The sequence below is a fragment of the Equus caballus genome, chromosome 2 (assembly GCF_041296265.1).
Source record: "Equus caballus isolate H_3958 breed thoroughbred chromosome 2, TB-T2T, whole genome shotgun sequence".
Taxonomy (NCBI): Eukaryota; Metazoa; Chordata; class Mammalia; order Perissodactyla; family Equidae; genus Equus; species Equus caballus.
The window spans coordinates 118,718,712-118,739,131 of record NC_091685.1 but is presented as its reverse complement, the minus strand read 5'-3'; the positions used below and the strand labels follow the sequence as shown (position 1 = coordinate 118,739,131).

General features: G+C 37.1%; 1 protein-coding gene and 1 long non-coding RNA gene across 51 annotated transcripts in view; one reads left to right on the top strand and one right to left on the bottom strand.

Annotated features, from left to right (window-relative positions):
- LOC138923099 (uncharacterized) overlaps window positions 1-1,833 on the top strand; it is a 42,460-nt gene extending 40,627 nt beyond the window's left edge. Inside the window, exons 3-4 of the long non-coding RNA XR_011436299.1 lie at window positions 334-388; window positions 1,779-1,833. This is a non-coding gene — a long non-coding RNA (uncharacterized lncRNA). The remainder of the gene's footprint in view (window positions 1-333; window positions 389-1,778) is intronic.
- The window catches only part of CAMK2D (calcium/calmodulin dependent protein kinase II delta), a 292,611-nt gene that overhangs the window by 37,992 nt on the left and 234,199 nt on the right, over window positions 1-20,420 (bottom strand). For 19 of the 50 annotated variants that reach the window (XM_014737894.3, XM_014737897.3, XM_070259724.1 and 16 more), the window contains exons 9-13: window positions 18,383-18,477; window positions 8,511-8,633; window positions 7,598-7,681; window positions 7,109-7,151; window positions 3,445-3,482 (exon numbers count right to left, since the gene is read on the bottom strand). In XM_014737894.3, coding sequence (XP_014593380.1) covers window positions 3,445-3,482; window positions 7,109-7,151; window positions 7,598-7,681; window positions 8,511-8,633; window positions 18,383-18,477 — 383 coding nt within the window. Of the gene's footprint in view, window positions 1-2,041; window positions 2,075-3,444; window positions 3,483-7,108; window positions 7,152-7,597; window positions 7,682-8,510; window positions 8,634-18,382; window positions 18,478-20,420 lie in introns of all 50 variants that reach the window. The other 31 variants (XM_070259745.1, XM_070259728.1, XM_070259727.1 and 28 more) reach the window with 3 other exon arrangements.

Sequence of the window (20,420 nt, the reverse complement as noted above, 5' to 3'; positions counted from 1 at the left end):
ACGACAGCTGAGTTTGGGCACTAAAGAATCAAAAACTAAAAAGTAATAATCAACATTCACGTAAACTCATGCATGACAACTTACATTATGGTTCTCAAACAAATATAAATTAACATTCATTTTCTTGCACTATATTATCTAGGTATTTTCTTTACATATTATTATCTAAACGAATACACCCTATAATTTTACTATAAATGTACTTAAGGACTTAAAGAGAAAAAGACACTGCATAAAATAAACGAATAGCAAATGAGTATTTACAAGCAATTACACGAATTTAATTGTTTGGACTCTATGAGAATTTTTTAATTCCATATTTTATACCTATAGATCATATTCACACTAGCACTACGTGGAAGATAGGAGATTAAAGATATTAATTTAGGTATGTAATATTTTGCTTTTCTATTCATTCACATTTGTGTGATTATTTGGTATCAGTATTATTTAAATAAGCTCTAACACTGTGCTCTGTGACATGCAGGAAAAGAGAGAAAACTTTTAGTATCCTTTACTGGAAAACTCTTTAAATGTTAAGCCATCAATCTATATTTTGCAGATAGTTTGTTTACAGTTTTTCTTTAAATATAAGTTCACAGAATATAACACAAAATTTGTGCAACAGCCAAAAAGATAAGAGATGATGGAGTCTATTAAAGAGGGATCAAAATTCAGTATTTATGTTAGTATAAAATACATGAGAAAAGAGGCGGGATGCAGACACAAATAATTTCCTATCAGAAAGAATGCTTGGCAAAACACAGCTGACTTCTTATCACATGATCAGAGGTACTGATGATTAAAGCACCACATGGATTCAATTTGCTATATTCAGTTTATATCAGTGGATGCAAAGAATGAAAGAGAAATACACTGAGAGATTTTTATTTCTGTTTTGAGACAAGAGGCTTGATTTCTTTCTAGGATATGGTTGCCAAGAGCTGCTTTGTTTTAGTGAAAATGTCCCACAGGCACACCTATGCACACATACGTATCTGCAGAAGAACGCACACACACACAACACACACCCCTACACATGTTCACACATACGATACACAGCACACACACAGCATCAGGTCTTCCAACTGAAAGCCATTCTGTCTCGATGAGCCATCCTTTATTGCCAGGCGTGGCAAATGTGAGTTACACGAGTATGTGCCTCAACCACATATTTAGTTGTACACATTTAGTTGTATTTAAATGTGCAGTTAAAAAATTTTTGTTAATGTAAAGACTAGCTTAATGATTCTTTTTTGCTATGGGAAATCTTTTGAAGGTTTTTGTAATATTAATTAACTGAAAAATAACAGGAGAAATTTCCAAGTAAAAGGCTAGGAAGACTTCCTTTTAAAGATTCAAATACCAAGAATGGGTTCAACTATAGCTGTCTTTTAAACATACAAGAACTCTGGCACTTTTGTCTGTGAAATGTAGTTATTTTATATTATGGAAGCCGAGTATTTTTCTTAAAGAGTAAAAAAAAAAAAATGAATCAAGCCAGATCTTCAGATGCTGCACTGACTTATTCTCATGACACATGGGCGAGATATTCCTATTTGACGTTAGTAAATATTTCCTCTAAACATACTTAACTAGGATGGTCCATTGTAAGAACACTTTCACACTATTTATAAACTCCATGGTAGGTGTATTATGGTGTATCTGAACTAAGAAGCACTCCTATTTTAGTAATCATGATCATCATTTAAAAATAATTCTACAGTGTTTCTTCACTTATCAATAAATAGACATTAATTATGTCATGGTCTCTTCAGGTTCAAGAGGAAATTGGACTTTCTCCTTGTAAAAGATAATATCATATGGATGAAGGTATAAACTTTTCACATATTTAAAAAATTCAATTTCAAAGAAAAACTGTTCTAAGTGAACATGAGTGCTGTGTTTTGATAGTTAATTAACACTGACCTGTAACGGTCCTACACTCTTTCCACTTACACTAACTTAGGTACACAAGATCGTTTTATTCCTAAGTGTGAATTTTCACAGGAGGAGAAATCTGGGAGATAGAAATCCTCACCATCATTTGAACACTCGAACTGGACTTCCTTTTCTGAATTGACCAGTCAGAGAGAAAGGAAAAGAAAAACACATGGCCGGTTGAATTTTGAAAGTATCAAAGCATGGAGCACAGAATAATTTTGTCTTTAAAGGGGAGTTATAAGTTGACTAGAAGAAAATAGCTCTGGAAATGTTTCTTTCTATATCAGGAGACTAGTGACAATAAATCTCTCAATAGGAGCTGTGAGCCCTGCATCCCTGAACGGTACAGAAAAACATAGGAGAATAAAACATTTGGAAAATCTAAAATATCACATTTCCACCAATGTAACATTGGGAAAAAGGCAGACATTGACAGTCATTACTGAAATTTAAACTGGATACACTAAGCAGAAGGAAGACAATATCACAGGTCGAGGAAGGCAATTGGTCAACGGCAAGTGCCCTCCTAAGGGATCACAATGGCATGGTCACCAAAGCTCCAGAAATTCCCCAAATCACACACAGACAGGTGGTGAAGAAATGGCTGGTCACGAACATAAGAAGTGACAAATGGTTTTCTATGCTATATTTTCAAAATGAATTGACCACCCGACTTTGGGTCAAGTTCAAATGTTAGAATATTAACTAATTCCCAAGAATGTTGAAGTGTTCATATGGAATGTAGGCATCTGCCATTGGAAGAGAAAGAAAAAGATTAAAGAAATAAAACATTTAGTAATAATCTGGAAAGATAAGCAATGCAAATATAAGATTACATTCAATCAAAGGTAAATTCTCATGAAACAAAATAGAATCAGTAGAAAATGAGTTGTATTATTTTGTTTAGAAGTCCAAGAAAGTCAAAATATCCTGCTGTTATCTTTCTCGGAAAATTTTTCTAGTATTTGTTCAGACTATACATCTTGAGTATGTCTCTCAATACCTTATGATAGAAGCACAGGAACAATTAAGACCTTTATAAAAACTGCCCAAACAGAGAAATTTAGTCATTTGACGTTCGATTTCCCATACCAAATGATTTCATTTTTTTCCAGGCTATATATGTCAGCAGGCTTCAAAGAATACAGCATAACTGTTTGGAAAAGCATTTGGTTTTCACAGATGTTCAGGTCACCATGATATTCTGGGATTATAGTAAAGCAGAGAGGATTTAGACATTCAGTTTCTATAGCAACTCAATATAAAAGTAATATTTTGTCATGATTATTTAATATATAATAAAATAGAAAAAATACAGCTTCTCTTGGTATAAATGTTCGTCATCTTTGCATATTAAATTATTTTATTCTTCAACCTGCATCCTTTATCAGGAACTATAAAAAATACAAGCTGCAGAGACTTAGGACTTATATTTAACATTTTAAAATTATCCAGCATCTGAAAGTCAGAAGTGATTTCAGGAGCACCTGTTTAACTTACCTTTACTCCATCTGGTTTCTTCAACAAACTCTTGGCTGCTGCAAAGTGAGAGTAAAATCAGTTTAGTGAGTTATCCACAGAAACCCACAGCCAGGCAACAAAACAAGGGCATTGTTTCCTTCTACCACCTTTACTGAGTTATGGCCAACATACGCCAAGTTATCAAGGTCACACTGATGAGCGCGAGCTTACAGGACATTGAAACACAGTATCACTTTTCTTGGTTTTGCCACATCAAATTTAGAACTAAATACTTATTTAGTTCATTGCATATAATTGAACACTTTGCAAATTATGTTACTGGACTTTATTTCACTGTTGGTTGCGAAAAGGATACTGGAACTTTAACTGGACTATGCTTTTGTAATCCAGAAAGTTGATTTCAGTCTTCAGACATCAGCTTACAGATCGTATTACATGTTCATTCACACCACAAGTAGGGTGACCATGTCAGTTCTGCCACGTAAGCCCTCTTTCTAGAGGTTTAAAACTCATTTGTGAAAATTTGCCCTGGCTAAATAACATCTTTTTAAAAAATATATATTTGAAATTAGATTTCATTTTCATAAAAAATATTAACTATATTGAAAATGAAATGGTATATTATTGACCCAGAGCAAATTTTTCAAATGCTTAGCATATGACCTTTTAAAAAAAGGCATTACGTATTCTTTTATACTTCAAAATCAGAATAGAAAGGCTTCATAAACAAAAGCCTTTTACGTTGAAAAATTAAAAATCATAAAATTTGGGGCTGGCCTGGTGGCGCAGCGGTTAAGTTCGCACGTTCCGCTTCTCGGCAGCCCAGGGTTCGCTGGTTCAGATCCCGGGTGCGGACATGGTGCTGCTTGGCACGCCATACTGCGGGAGGCGTCCCACATATAAAGTAGAGGAAGCTGGGCACTGATGTTAGCTCAGGGCCAGGCTTCCTCAGCAAAAAGAGGAGGATTGGCAGTAGTTAGCTCAGGGCTAATCTTCCTCAAAAAAAAAAAAAAAAAAAAAATCAAAAATTTGACGTGAGGTATCAAACAAAATGAAATCTTTAACTAAATCAGAGAACTGAAGTATATGGTCTTTTATGAAGCTTCAATTTCTTGGAGGGGCACTTTTAGCATTCTTTCTGTTACTGGACTTTGTGAGTTTATTAAAAGGTAAAGTCATCCTTTCAGAAAATTTACTTTGAATGGGTACATACATAGTGAACAAATTATATAACCATCAGTGACAATTAGTACACCAAGTGTGGAACATTCACTAATATGCAGGACAAAGCACACACACATGCTTCCCTTCAATGTTAATGAACTGTATACAGAATTATTTAAGTAAATCAGAACAGCATTTGGCATCTGAAATGGAAATAACTGGCTATAAGAGAACTGCATGAACATGTAATTTCCTGACATCCATTTGATTTGGGACATTATTTCGATATCACTTTGGTATAATTTTAAATTATTATTTATTTTTAACATACAAAAATGTTAATTTTATTTAGTCTTTAGCAACAAAGCTATTAATTTATTATTAATTGAAATTATAAGAAATAGTTGCCTTAGCTATACTACTGGTTGCCTGGGGCTGAAAAGCAGTATTAGGTCAGTCCTGCGGCAGTTAATAGGTTAGAAAGCGAACTGAGAATAACTGGAATTGCAACAGCAAGCAAAGAGAAGACGATGATTCGGGGTAAGCAGGGATTTGCCTGGGAGATGCAGAAACGTCCCTTTTGGTTACTATTTACCTTACCTCACAAGAAATACATTCCACATACAGGGAGAAAAGAAAAAATAAAAACAACTTTATAACCATATACTTATGGACAAATTACTTTAAAGAACATGTTTGGCAATGAAACAGAATGAATAAAATACTCAAAACTAAAATGCAATATCAAGTATAAGATGTAACTGGGTCAAATGTTATTCAGTTGGTTTTGAAATGATGGATTAAAAAAAAAGTTTGCTTTTCATGCTAAGACATTCAGAAACAATATAAAATCCACATATTAGTCATGAGTTTTTAGTTTACACGATGATGAAAAGGAAAATGAGGTAAACAAAAAGCTTCTATATATGGGTGCATTTATTAACAAAGGCCCAATTATGCTTAAGAGTGTCTTTAACACTTTAACAAAACACATAATCTTAATTCTGGAGATTTTCTTTTCAAGTTAATTTGTTAATAACAATACAGACATAAATTTTATATATAAATCATCCTAACTTTTAGTGATTTACTAATTATTGGGCCACAGTGAAATATTTATTTGAATATAGTATATATATTTAATAAGATGACATTGAACTCACCCATATAAATGTCAACTATATTAATCAAATGTTCATAAAACAGGTAACTTGACAAAGGCAGTAACAGTTTTATTACACTAAACAAACTGGACAAAATACATAGAATTGACTAACACAATCCCTCAATTTGCAGCATTACTCATTGTATTATTATTGTTGTTGAACAGCTCAGCGGAAGCCTTTGGAAAGCTGCCTATGGCTTCACATTATCTATAACTAAACACAACGGGGGACAAGAGGTGACCATTTAATACAATCGTAAACAATATCTAGAAATTGGCTGACAAGTTTGAAGAACATCTGATGATGAAACGGCTCATCACCTCCAATCACTACGATACCCTGGGTAAGTATGCAGCAGGAATAAAGACCTGAAGAAATTGCTGGATAATTAGATGCTGCTCATCACTCTCAGGAAGTGGTAAGCAAGGTAAAATAGTAGTATTTCTGGCACAATCTTTGGACAATTGTTCCAAGTCTAATCAGCCAAACACTAAGTTTAGTAAGCGCAGCTTTCTCACTGCTTCAGTCGCTCCCCGTACATAAGACTGATTAGCATTTACCAACATTTTATTTTTGGAAACCTGGTCCTTTGAGATAATCTATCAAAGAAGGGGCTCCAAAACTCAAATAATTTATGTAAATAATGTATACTTTATGTTGATTTTGGAGAGTCACTCCTACAATAAAGAAATGCTTTACTTTCTTTTAGCCTGTTAACTAACAAACTTATTTTTACCATGGAATCATTTCGAGGAATGTTTATTATCCTATGATATTACTGTGGGTAGATCCTCTGTAAATTCCTGAGTTTAGATACCTTTGAAAGTTGTAACCATTCTCATAGCGTGCCAAGATACTACTGTCCTTTTGAAAGAACTTAGGCCTAACAGAACTGGGTTCCTCAATAAGGGTAGTCTTTTAAAAATCTTGCTTATTGGGATTCCCTATGGGAATGAGACAAAAAAAAAAAAGTATTCAGTTATTACTGTATGAAATAATTAATTCTAGGTTCAAAATGCTAGCTCCCAGATGAGGGAGTACATATTTCCACAGCCTGTGTGCACCCCAGCAAGGATGACACATGGTTTCAAGTCCTAGCCCAGCACTGACCAGTGGCAGGGCTGCCTAGACAGTGCTCTGCTGGGAGTGAAGTCACATGCCTAAGGTCTCTGTGGACAGGGCACCGGGCAGATTCCTAATGGCAGCCATGGGTGTGGAAGGAATTCATGCCACACATTTGCATTCCTGAACAACAGTGTTTTTCTAATTATTAGGATTTTTTTTTTTTTAACTCCAAAAAGACTACTTAAGAGGAGAGCAGAGGATAGGAGCAGAGTTCTTAACACATGTACCTGAAAAATTCCTCGTGGCCAGCATAGTTGTCAAGATGGCACCCTGTCAGAGAAATAAGAATACAAAATTAACGTCACCTCTGCAAATCTTCGACCTAACAAATCCATAGTCTTTGATGACAAACCTCCTAGCCCTCCTTCCAGTCAGGGGGTTTTTGGTTGTTTCTGTGTTTTGGTGTTCTGAGAGGAGCAGGCCTGTGTCTCACAATGCCAGGACCGTCCCCCCATGTGCGGCCAGATTCTGATGATCAAATGGCACAGCTGTTTTCCACTGAAGGGAGGACCACGGCACACATGGCCACACTGATCCTAGCCCTTCAGCGTGGGTTTAATTCTGGTGTATATTCCATTTTCTCAAGACCCAGAAGAAGAAGAAGAGTATCCAGGTCTACACCTTTAAAAGCCTTTGCTGAACGTTATTTCCTCAGAGCGAATCTCACTTCCCACTCTGCCGAATCCTCTTCCCCACAAGTACGCAGAGGGTCTGACCTTTAGTTTTCTCCTGGCATTGAACTTCTTCAAGCAGTCTACAGTCTCCTGTCTGTGCATCATGGAAGCGACAGTAGAGCGTTGCTGGAGGAGGAGAAAAAGAAACTTAACCGAGGATATTTAAAACACTCTAAGCATAATAGTATCTTCAGGCTCATCAAATCTGTATTAATGGCGCCTGCACCCACACGATGAACTTGTAAGTATTCAACTGCAAAAGTTCCCCAATAATGAAAGACAGATTTTGCCAAGACTATTTGTGACTGAGATACAACTTTATCTATAGAACATATAGAAACAAGTATCAGTAATTCCTCAAATTATCTTTATTTCAATGTTTTAAATCATATTTCTATTGGACTGCCTTTTGTTTACTTAGCATCATATTTACTACCCTACCATTTGATGCTCATCCCTAGAAATTTACTGAAATCTGTACATTCCCCCCAAGGTTCATACTATATTTCTCAGTACTTCTAAAGCACATTCCTATGGCCATTCTGTCATGCTAGGAAAACCCTACTCCCAATTTCCAAACCTCCCCTTTTTTTATACTTGCCTAATGATAAATAATTGAACTTTGTCTAATCTCTTCTTCTGGGATATATTTACTCTTGGTATGATTTTCTTAACCTCTGTTCATGGGTATTACCAACAATTGGTAGGGGTAATACTCCTTCCTCATGTTATTGTAGGCAATATTTACTTAGAAATCTATGCAAATCAGACTTCGCTACCTGAAATAGCATGTTTCGCCATTATAAAATTTATGTTAGATATCTAGAGTCAGAAATTAATTCATTCTGAGTTTCATCCCTTTCTGCAAAAATTATTTTAAATCCATGAAAAAAATTTGAAAGCAGAGTTTATTTTTCATTTTAGCTCCTGAGGTCTTTGGAGAACTGTCACTTACACAGATCCATGGGTGTTTCAGTGCCTCTGAGGCTGTGATACGCTTGGCAGGGTTGATAGTAAGCATTTTATTGATGAGGTCTTTGGCTTCAGGAGTCACTGTGTCCCACTCTGGTGAGGGAAACTTCAAAAATATAAATTTATAGAGTTTAAAAAATAGATACACTCAGTCAAACAGGGAAGAGCCAAATATACTAATCATTTCTTTAAGTAGTGAATTTCTTCATAAATTTTCTTGTATTATATCTACATATAAACTGACATAGAGATATATATCCCTGTATGTATATGTCTACATATATTAAAGAAGAGTAACTGATAAGGGACAAATATATCTACTAAATTGCATATCATATCTAGTAAATAATATCATATCTAGTAAATACATTTTAAAATTTAGAAAAATAAACTTAAGAATCTTCTAGTCCTCTCAAACTATCTTTGCTTTGATCTGAAAATGAAATTTTATGCAATCTTTCTCATATTTATTTGCAAAAATCAATAAAAGCTTAGAAGTTGTCACATGTGTTGATGTCATTATGCTATTATGTCAAGGTTCAAAACGAGGTATTACATACTTTCACAACTCATGAACAGTAACAGCAAAGATGATAAAACAGCTTCAGTTCCTGTGCCAAAACTAACCTATTAATCATGGCTATTTGGAGTCCTCTGACACTAGAAGAGGCTCAGCAGGATTTGATTTGAACACTTCAAAAAAGCCGATCTTCTTAATTACAAATTTCACCAAGGCAAAGTTCATGAAAGTAACCAAATTTCATAACTTCTATTAGTAATCCATTTGTACACTAATAACTATATAACAAACCTATTTATCCTCTTTCTTTATGTGAGTTTTTTGTTGCTAATTCTGCAATCTCATTTTCACATAATTAGCGTATTTAGTAGAAATAATATTCTTGATGAGTTAAGAAAAATTTACATCACATTTCTAAACAACAGACGGAATATTGGGTTCTTTTTCCAATTTGTGAATTTTTGTAGATAGTCCTGGAAAAAAAGCCATGGTCACTGTGTCATGAACTGAAGTTAGTTTACTTTTAGTAGTTAAAAATGGGCAGTTTGTGGGGCCGGCCCCATGGCCGAGTGGTTAAGTTCGTGCGTTCTGCTTTGGGGGCCCAGGGTTTTGCTGGTTCGGATCCTGGGCGTGGACATGGCACTGCTCATCAGGGCACGCTGAGGCGGCATCCCACATAGCACAACCAGAGGCACTCACAACTAGAGTATACAACTATGTACTGGGGGGTTTGGGGAAAAAGAAGAAGGAAAAAAAAAAAGATTGGCAACAGATGTTAGCTCAGGTGCCAATCTTTAAAAAAAAAAAAAAAGGGCAGTTTGTGAGCCATTGGCTAAATGAAACATGAGAAAAATGATATTGACTCTTTAATACTTGTAAATTTTGCCAGTTTAACAGCTGTCATTTTAATTCCAGAGCTTATTTTGGGCAGTTGTAAAAACTTGCTGATGACTAGGAACTACTGAAGAAACACTCAAGGCTGCTGCTTAACGATGGGCAGGTCCTCTGATGGCAGCTACTTCAGCCTGCATGAAGGTGGAACTGTTTCTTATTTTTCTAATTTCCACAAAGGCACTCCTCCACATTCACCAACAAGTGCATCCACAGGGCTGTATGCCCAGAGGGGTGCCTCGCTCTACTCTCTAAAGATGGTGAAATGTGCCAGCTGTGGCTGTGTAAATGATAATTTGGTCCAATTATTAGTCTGGCTAGAATGAAATGCTTCGAAATTAAAAGAATATACATTTTATATTCTCATGATACACACAGCCATCTAAACAGAATGTTTTAAGAGATGCACTGAGGAATGAGGCCTGACAGAATATAATACAGACTTTTTATATTAACTCCTCTCACTTTACATTGAGCTTTTAACTCATGCACAGAGGGCGGACCCAATATTGCCCACTACTCAATTACCCCACTTAGTAATATATGGACAGCATCTCCAGACCGTGCACTCTGACTTCCATAGGGCTTGTGTGAGGTACAAACCAGAGGAGGTGGTAAATCATATTTACAGACATAATTTTCTGTCCTTTGATAAAGATATCAATGAGCACAAAATTAAGCCATGGAGAGAAGATAGATAAGGACTCACTCTTCAGATTTAGAACTTAATTCATGTTGTGTGTGTGTGTGTGTGTGTGTGTGTATATATATATGTGCCTACTTTTAAATATTCTAATTATAAATGAAATGTATTAGAATTGTGATTTTCAAATATCTTTCAGTTGTGAAACTCATTCTCCAAATGAAAGGTTGCACAGAAGCTCACTAGGTAAACAAGACAAAAAATGTCAAAACTGACATAATGGAATAATGTTCTATTTGATATATGGATCACTGCAAAGTATTGTTGTATACAATTTAAAATTATGGAAGAAGTTTGGAAGAAGGTGGTGTAGGAGGATCCTGAACTCGCCTCCTCCTATGGACACAACAAAACTACAACTACCTCTGGAACAATTTCCTCTGGGAGAGATCTGGAAACAGTATAAAAGGACTGCCACCACACGGGACAGCACACACCGGGGTAGAAGAGGCAGAGACACAGCCCCGCTGGGCAAAATCCCACCCCCTAGCCACTGCACCTCACAGCCAGGGGAGCGCTCAAAGGTGCAGAGCTCTTCCTGGAGGAGTGGAGCTTCTGAGCTCCACAGTAGGCATCCCAGCCCTTAGACTCAGCACAGGAGAGACAAGATCCCATAATACCTAGCTTTGCTGGTCTTGAAAACCAACAGGGAACATACCCAGGAAAACTACAGAACTTGAAGGAAAGAAAAAAACTGCTCTTCAAAGGCCCGTGTAGGCTGACCTGGAAACCAGCACAAAGACACCAGATAGAAAAGTGCATAGTCCATTGGTAACAGAGACTCACTCACTAGGCTTGGAACAAATCCTGGAGAGGCAGGAGGTGGCTGGGCCCACCCCCCAGGGACTGAGACACTGGAGGTAGCCATTATTGTGACCTAGTTCTATTGTGCTGACACAGAGGCTGGCAGGCCACATTGGGATCCTCCCTCTAGCCTGTAGGCGTAGGGGTCTGCCCTGCCCACTAGAGCACCCAAGGAAATGGAGTATAGCCAGGCAGCAGGCAGCCCACCCCAGGGTCTGACACTGCCCACCAGCAAGCTTGGGACAGCTGTCTGGACCTGTAGCCTTGTGGGCCTGTAACAGATCGTGCTGCTGGCCATCACAAACAGCCACACAAAGGATCTGCCCTGCTGTCCAACACCTGAAATGGCTGTGTGCTGCTGCACCTGAGCTGCCCTGCCCATTAGCCAGTTCTTGCCAGAGGTCTGCCTGGACCAAAAGCCAGCTGACAATAGCTGCAGGAGGCTCACCTGAAGCCTGCCCAATCCCCCAATCACCAAAACAGGGACAGCTGAGAACTGCAGGGAGCCACATGGTGGGGGGGAGGAGCCTCCAGCACCTGTGTGTCCCAGGGCCTAGCAACCAGCCACACTGGGGCCTGACTCTCTTACCAGCAAAACTGCAGTAGTTATGTGCTATCGAACTTGCAGCAAGCTGTGCCAGGGGCTTGCCCCACCCAATAAAGTGCCTGTAGCAGCCACACACATCAGAGCCTCACAATCAGCCAGCTCAAGGGCCAGCCTACCTGTGACCCATAGCAATAGCAACCCTGCCACAACAGAAGGGCACATGCAGTCCACACAGGGGACACCCCTGGAGCATTTGGCATGGGTTGACAAGAGGGGAGCAAGCTGCTGGGCCCCATAAAGCATCTCTCACATAAGGCTGCATTTCCAAGTCCAGGAGAAACAGCTGACCTATCTAACACATATATAAAAACACAGAGAAGTAGGCAAAATGAGAGAAATATGTTCCAAATAAGGGAACAGGACAAATCCTCAGAAAAAGAACTAAACAAAACAGAGATAAACAACCTACCCGATGAAGAGTACAAATTAAGAGTCATAAGAGGGCTCACCGATATGGGGAGAAGAATCGATGAACATGATGAGGACTTCAACAAAGAATTAGAAAAAGTAAAAAAGAACCAATCAGACCTGAAGAATACAATAATGGAAATGAGGAAATCAACAGCAGAGCAGATGATACAAAAGAATGAATCAGTGAGTTGGACAAAAGAGCAGAGGAAATCACCAAAGCCAAACAGAAAAAAGAAAAAATAATGAAAAAGAATGAGAACAGTATAAGGGACTTCTGGGACAACATCAAGCATAGTAACATCCACCTTATAGGTGTCCCAGAAGGTGAAGAGGAAGACAAAGGGGCTGAAAAATTATTTGAATAATAGCTGAAAACTTCCCTAACCAGGAGAAGGAAACAGACATCCAGGTACAGGAAGCACAGAGAGTACCAAACAAGAGGAACCCAAAGAGGCCCACACCAAGACACATTATAATTAAAATGTAAAGAATTAAAGTTAAAGAGAGAATCCTAAAAGCTGCAAGAGAAAAGCAACAAATTACATACAAAGGAAATTCCATAAGGCTATCAGCTGACTTTTCAGCAAAAACTTCACAGGCTAGAAGGGAGGCACGATATATTCAAAGTGCTGAAAGGAAAAAATCTGCAACCAAGAATACCCAGCAAGGTTATCATTCAGAATGGAAAGAGATAAAGAGCTTTCCAAATAGCAAAAACTAAAGGGGTTCATCACCACTAAACTGGTATTATAAGCAATGTTAAAGGGGCTTTTTAAGTGGAAAAGAAAGGACTACAAGTAAGAATAAGAAAATTATCCAAGAAAAAATATCGCTGGTAAAGGCTAATATACAGGTATGGTAGGGGATCAACTGGAACAACCACCTACAAAGCTAGTATGAAGGTCAAAAGACTAAAGTACTAAAACCACTATATCTACAATAAGAGGTTAAGGGCTATACAAAAATAAAACAGGTAAAATACAACACCAAAAACATAAAACGTGGGGTAGGGGAGTAAAAGTGTACAGCTTTTAGTAAGAGGTCCAACTTGACAGACCATCAACTTAACATAGATTACTATTTACATATGAACCTCGATAACCATAAACCAAAAACCTATTATAAATACAAAAAAAAATAAAGAGAAAGGAACCCAAAAATAACACTAAAGATAGCCATCAAACCACAAGGGAAGAGAGCAAGAGAAGAAAGGAATAGAGAAGAACTACAAAAACACCCAGAAAAAAAGTAACAAAACGGCAATAAGTACATACTTATCAATACTTACTTTAAATGTAAATAGACTAAATGCTCCAATCAAAAGACAAAGAGTGAACGAATGGATAAAAAACCAAACCCATATATATGGTGCATACAATAGACACACTTCAGACCTAAAGACACACACAAACTCAAAGTGAAGGGATAGAAAAAGATATTCTATGCAAATGGCAATGAAAAGAAAGCTGGGGTAGCAATACTTATATCAGAGAAAATAGACTTTAAAACAAAAACTGTTTTAAAGAGGATATAACACTTGTAAATATCTATGCATCCAACATAGGAGCACTTAAATATATAAAGCAATTATTAACAGACATAAAAGGAGAAATGGACAGCACCACAATAATAGTAGGGGACTTTAACACACTACTTATGCCAATGGATAGATCATCCAAACAGAAGATCAATAAGGAAACATTGGTCTTAAATGACATATTAAACCAGATGGACTTAGTAGAGATATACAGAACATTCCATCCAAAAACTGCAGAATACACATTATTTTCCAATGCACATGGAACATTCTCCAGGACTGATCACATATTAGGCCACAAAACAAGTCTCAATAAATTTAAGATTGAAATAATACCAAGCATCTTTTATGACCACAAATGTATGAAACTATAAATCAGCTACAGGAAGAAAATTAGAAAAGCCACAAATATGTGGAGATTAAACAAAATTCTACTAAACAATGATAGGGTCAGTGAAGAAATCAAAGGAGAAATAAAAAAAAATACCTGGAGACAAATGAAAATATGACATGCCAAAATTTATGGGATAAAGCCAAAGTGGTTCTAAGAGGGACGTTTATAGCAATACAGGCCTACTTCAACAAACAGGAAAAATCTCAAATAAACAATCTAATAGTGCACCTAAAGGAACTGGAAAAAGAAGAACAAACAAGGTCCAAAATCAGTAGAAGGAAGGAAACAATAAAAATCAGAGCAGAAGTAAGTGAGATAGAGACTAAAGAAACAATAGAAAATATCAAAGAAACAAAGAGCTGGTTCTTTTAAAGATAAACAAAACTGACAAAACTTTAGCTAGACTCATCAAAAAAAACAGAGAAGGCTCAAATAAATAAAATCAGAAATGAAAGAAATTACAACGGACACCTCAGAAATACAAAGATTATAAGAGAATACTACGAAAAGTTATACACCAACAAATTGGATAATCTAGAAGAAATGGATAAATTCTCAGAATCATACAACTTTACAGAATTGAATCAAGAAGAAAGAGAGAATTTGAATAGACCAATCACTAGTAAGAAGATCAAAACAGTAATCAAAAATTTCTGAAAAAATAAAATCCAGGGCCAGATGGCTTCCGTGATGAATTCTACAAAACGTTTAAAGAAGACGTAATACCTATCCTTCTCAAACTCTTAACAAAAATTGAAGAGGAGAGGAAGCTTCCTAACTCATTCTATGAGGCCACCATTACCCTGATACCAAAACCAGACAAGGACAACACAAAAAAATAAAATTACAGGCCAACATCACTGATGAACATCAATGCAAAAATCCTCAACAAAATACTAGCAAATCTAACACAACAATACATTAAAAAGATCATACACCATGACCGAGTGGGACTTATTCCATGAATACAGGGATGGTTCAATATCCAAAAATCGATCAAAGGTCATACACATTAACAAAATGAAGAATAAAAAATCACATGATCATCTCAACAGATGCAGAGAAAGCATTTGACAAGATACAGCATCGATTTATGATAAAAATGCTAAATAAAATTGGTATAGAAGGAAAGTACCTCAACATAATAAAGGCCATATATGACAAATCCACAGCTAATATCATTCTCAATGGAGAAAAACTAAAAGCAAACTCTATAAGAACAGGAACCACACAAGGATTCCCACTTTCACCACTGTAATTAAACACAGTGTTGGAAGGCCTAGACAGAGCAATCAGGAAGAAAAAGAAAGAAAACGTATCCAAATTGGAAAGGAAGAAGTGAAACAGTCACTATTTGTAGATGACATGATTTTATATATAGAAAACCCTGAAGAATCCACCAAAAAAATTTTTAGACATAGTAAATGAATACAGTAAAGTTGCGGGGTACAAAATCAACATACAAAAATTGGTTCTATTTCTAAACACTAACGACAAAATAGCAGAAAGAGGAATCAAGAATACAATCCCATTTACAATACAAAAAGAATAAAATATCTAGGAATAAACTGAACGAAGGAAGTAAAAGACTTATACACTGAAAATTATAAGACATTATTGAAAGAAATTGAAGAAGATATAAAGAAATGGAAAGATATCCCATGCTCATGGATTGGAAGAATAAGTATATTTAAAACATCCATATTACCTAAAGCAATCTACAGATTCAATGTAATCCCAATCAGAATCCCAATGACATTCTTCATGGAAACAGAACAAAGAACCCTAAAATTTATATGGAACAACAAAGGTCCCCGAATAGCCAATGGAATCCTGAGAAAAAAGAACAAAGCTGCAAGTAGCACACTCTCTGACTTCAAAATATACTTTGAAGCTATAGAAATCAAAACAGCATGGAACTGGCACAGAAACAGACACACTCATCAATGGAACAGCACTGTAAGCCCAGAAAGAAAGCTACACATCTATGGACAGCTAATTTTTGACAAGGGAACCAAGAACATACAATGGAGGAAGGAAAGTCTCTTCAATAAACAGTGCTGGGAAAACTGGACAGCCACACGCAAAAAAATGAAAAGAGACCATTATCTTGGTATACTATACACAAAAATTAACTCGAAATGGATTAAAGAGTTGAATGTAAGGCCTGAAACCATAAAAGTCCTAGAATAAAACATAGGCTGTACATTCTTTAACATTGGCCTTAGCAGTATCTTTTTGAATGACATGTCTGTTCAGGCAAGGAAAACAAAAGAAAAAAATAAATGGGACTGTATCAAACTAAAAACCTTCTGCACAGCAAAGGAAACCATTAACAAAATGAAAAGGGAACCTAACAACTGAGAGGAGATATTTGCAAACCATATATCTGACAAGGGGTTAATATCGAAAACATATAAAGAACTAATACAACTCAACAACCAAAAAAACAAGCAACCCAATTAAAAAACGGCAGAGGATCTGTACAGACATTTTTCCAAAGAAGATACACAGACGGTCAACAGGCACATGAAAAGATGCTCTACATCACTAATTATTAGGGAAATGCAAATAAAAACTACAGTGAGGTATCACCTCATGCCTGTCAGAATGGCTATAATTAACAAGACAGGAAATGACCAGTGTTGGAGAGGATGTGGACAAAAGGGAACCCTGGTACCCTGCTGGTAGGAATGTAAATTGGTGCAGCCACTATGGAAAACAGTATGGAGGTTCCTCAGAAAGTTAAGAACAGAACTACCATATGATTCAGCTATCTTGCTTCTGGGTATTTATCCAAAGAACACAAAAACACTAATTTGAAAAGATATAGGCACCCCTATGTTCATTGCAGCATTATTCACAATAGCTAAGACCTGGAAACAACCTAAGTGCCCATCAACAGATGAATGGATAAAGAAGACGTGGTATATATTTATACAATGGAATACCACTCAGCCACAAAAAGGGGAAATCTTGCCATTTGTGACAATGTGGATGGACATTGAGGGCATTATGCTAAGTGAAATAAGTCAGATGGAGAAAGCCAAATGAGCTTATGATTTCACTCATGTGTGGAAGATAAAAAAACCAGTACAACTAACGAACACATAGACACAGAGAATAGATTGCTGGTTACCAGAGGGGAAGGGAGGAGCGGGGAGGGAGAGAGGGCTGACAGGGCACATGTGTGTGGTGACATGGCAATTAGACTTTAGGTGGTGAACACGATGTAGTCTACAAAGAAACCGAAACATAAGGATGTACACCTGAAACTTATATAATGTTATAAACCAATGTTGCCTCAATAAAATAAATAAAAAATAAAGTTAAATATTAAAAATATAAAATAAAATAACATGATAGGCATTTGTGTATATAATTCAACTAAACAGGTAGTAATCATTTCTAAAGAAAAAAATCTTTCAACTTTTATGTTTTAAAATGCGCTACGATCCAGGCATTTTGAGAAGCAAGGTCCTTCCTCAGAGAATTCAAACTGTTTTCCTTTCGATCTTAGGAGAGAGTGAGCTAAAGGGAAATGTAAACTGCACATATATGCTGCATTTCTCACTCTTTATCGCCATTTCCCTCAGAGAAAAGAAAATAACAAGGGAGATTGTTGAAAACTATGGTTAAAATCGCAAAGAAAAAAATCTGGTTCTTGGTCAATAAACAAAAAACAAACCCTCATCTAAAATGATATGATGGGGCCGGCCCAGTGGTGCAGCGGTTAAGTTCGCACGTTCCACTTCTCCGCAGCCCAGGGTTCTTCAGTTCGGATCCTGGGTGCGGACACGGCACCGCTTGGCAAAAATCATGCTGTTGAAAGCGTCCCATATGTAAAGTAGAGGAAGATGGGCATGGTTGTTAGCTCAGGGTCAGTCTTCCTCGGCAAAAAGAGGAGGATTGGCAGCAGTTAGCTCACGGTTAATCTTCCTCAAAGAAAAAAATAAAAGATAAAATGATATGAACATGTATTACTTACATCATAAGCTCCAGCCTTGATCTGCTGATAGAGTCTGTGTTGGTCTTCATCCCAGAAGGGGGGATATCCCACCAGTAGAATATAGAGAATGACACCTGGAGGGAATGAGCATATTAACACAATGTTGAGTCACACAGACAACAATACGGTCAGTGTGGCCGATCCACAATGATACTAAGCCACATTCATTCAAAGAGAGGGCATTGGGTTGTTGGAAAACTTCAGAGACATGTTCTGATCTCTGCAGCGTTCTGTGGAGGGGGAGGGTTCCTCCTTCTATGCTCAAGAACTCTGATAACAAGTGGCATCCAACAGAGGGCCCAAAGAATCCTAAAGGGGCACAGAAGGGCAATTCCTAACAGAGAAACTCACCTGTCATTTCGGGCAACACATTCTTCAGCCTCCCTGAACTCTTGCCTATTTATGACATCCCTTCACTCTTATCTAGATAGATGCAATGAGATTTTAGTCACTTTGTAAGTTGACGTTTAAAAACTTAACATTTACTTCCTCTTAGACATTTTGCCGGTAATTAGGACATTTTGTTGAGTGATGGTGTCTTGGTAAAAAATTCATGCTCTAAAGAGCCAGCGTCCCTGGGAGCGTGGATAAGATATAAGGAGATGAGAATCCTTTTCTATTCAATGATCTTAGTCTTCAAAAATAGAATTTCTCAATAAAACAACTAAACCAATGATACTACAGAAGAGTATACATTACAAGAGAAGGGAGGGGAGGAGGAGGCTGACATTGCACATAAAATTCAAAGAAATAAGACAACATTCTTAAATAAGAACCCAACAAGGATTTTGTTTCAGACTGAAGGTTATTTCACCACAGTCGAGTTTGTTTTTCTTTTTTTAAAAAAAGGACCATGAAGAAAATTGCAATATATTGGTACCTCACCTTAACAAGATAAAAACATTCTTCCATCTTCACTATGTTATAGACTTAATGTGCATTCATTTAAATTTATTTTCATATCATTTTTACTATCTGGCCCAACAGATGCATCTGATGATGGTGGTGGTGAGAGTCCGTGTTTGTGTTCCCAGGACACAAGTAGAAAAGAGGGTGTACCAAGTCGTTTTAGTCCTCAGCTATGGTTTAGGGGGTGGAGAAAATTAGCTCTGTAACGGCAACAGTCTATATTGACTCCGGACGTTTGTCTAACAAACACTGGAGGTAGGCTGTTACCAACTTATGAATCAAACTCACAACTGAGACATTTAGCATTGTGCACCTAAGCTGAGTTGCAAGCACGGAGGGCCTCTGAGGCTCTGCTCTGGTGCCTTCTGTCTGCAGTCCTGCTGGTTGACACAATGTGGCACTTCTCTGGGAAGGGGAAGGGATGGTTTATTCCCCAAGGATTGGCAGCCACTACACACGTCAATCAATGCCCATATTTAATTGACTGAGGGGTTTCTACCAAAAAATGTACTTATAATAAAATAACGGTATAGATAGAGAAAATTTTAAAACATTTTCAGGCCAGACGATTTAAAGAAAAAACCACTAGGCACTTCTGAGTAGACCGATGTTAAATTGTCAAGGCCTGCTTGAATAGACAGTGTTTTCTAAGCTTACTTTGACTCGCTCATTAGACTAGAGTCTGAGGCCTTCCTGAGTTATATGCTCTTTTGTAGCTGTACTTACTGAAACCGTGGAACAACTGTGAGAGTCGTGGCACAATCATAAGGCTAACGGTAGTAAGTTTTACTGTAGGGAGCATTTATTGAGCAGTTACATGTGCTTTAGGGCATTACCTCATTTAATCCCTACACAATGCTAGGAGGCAGATGTTACTGTCCGCATTTTACAGATGAGGAAACAGAGGCAAAGAGGATAAGTTACTTAACTGTTTGAGCCATGAGCCAGCTGACAAAGCCATATCTTAAACATTCCCTGTGCCACTTTTTCTTTATCTATGAACTTTAACAAGAACAGTCATTTACATTTTAAACTTTTTGTGTCATCTAATTGAGAGACCTTGGCCCTAACAGCAAGGTTTCCAACTGGTCCTGCCGTAAGTGTTCCC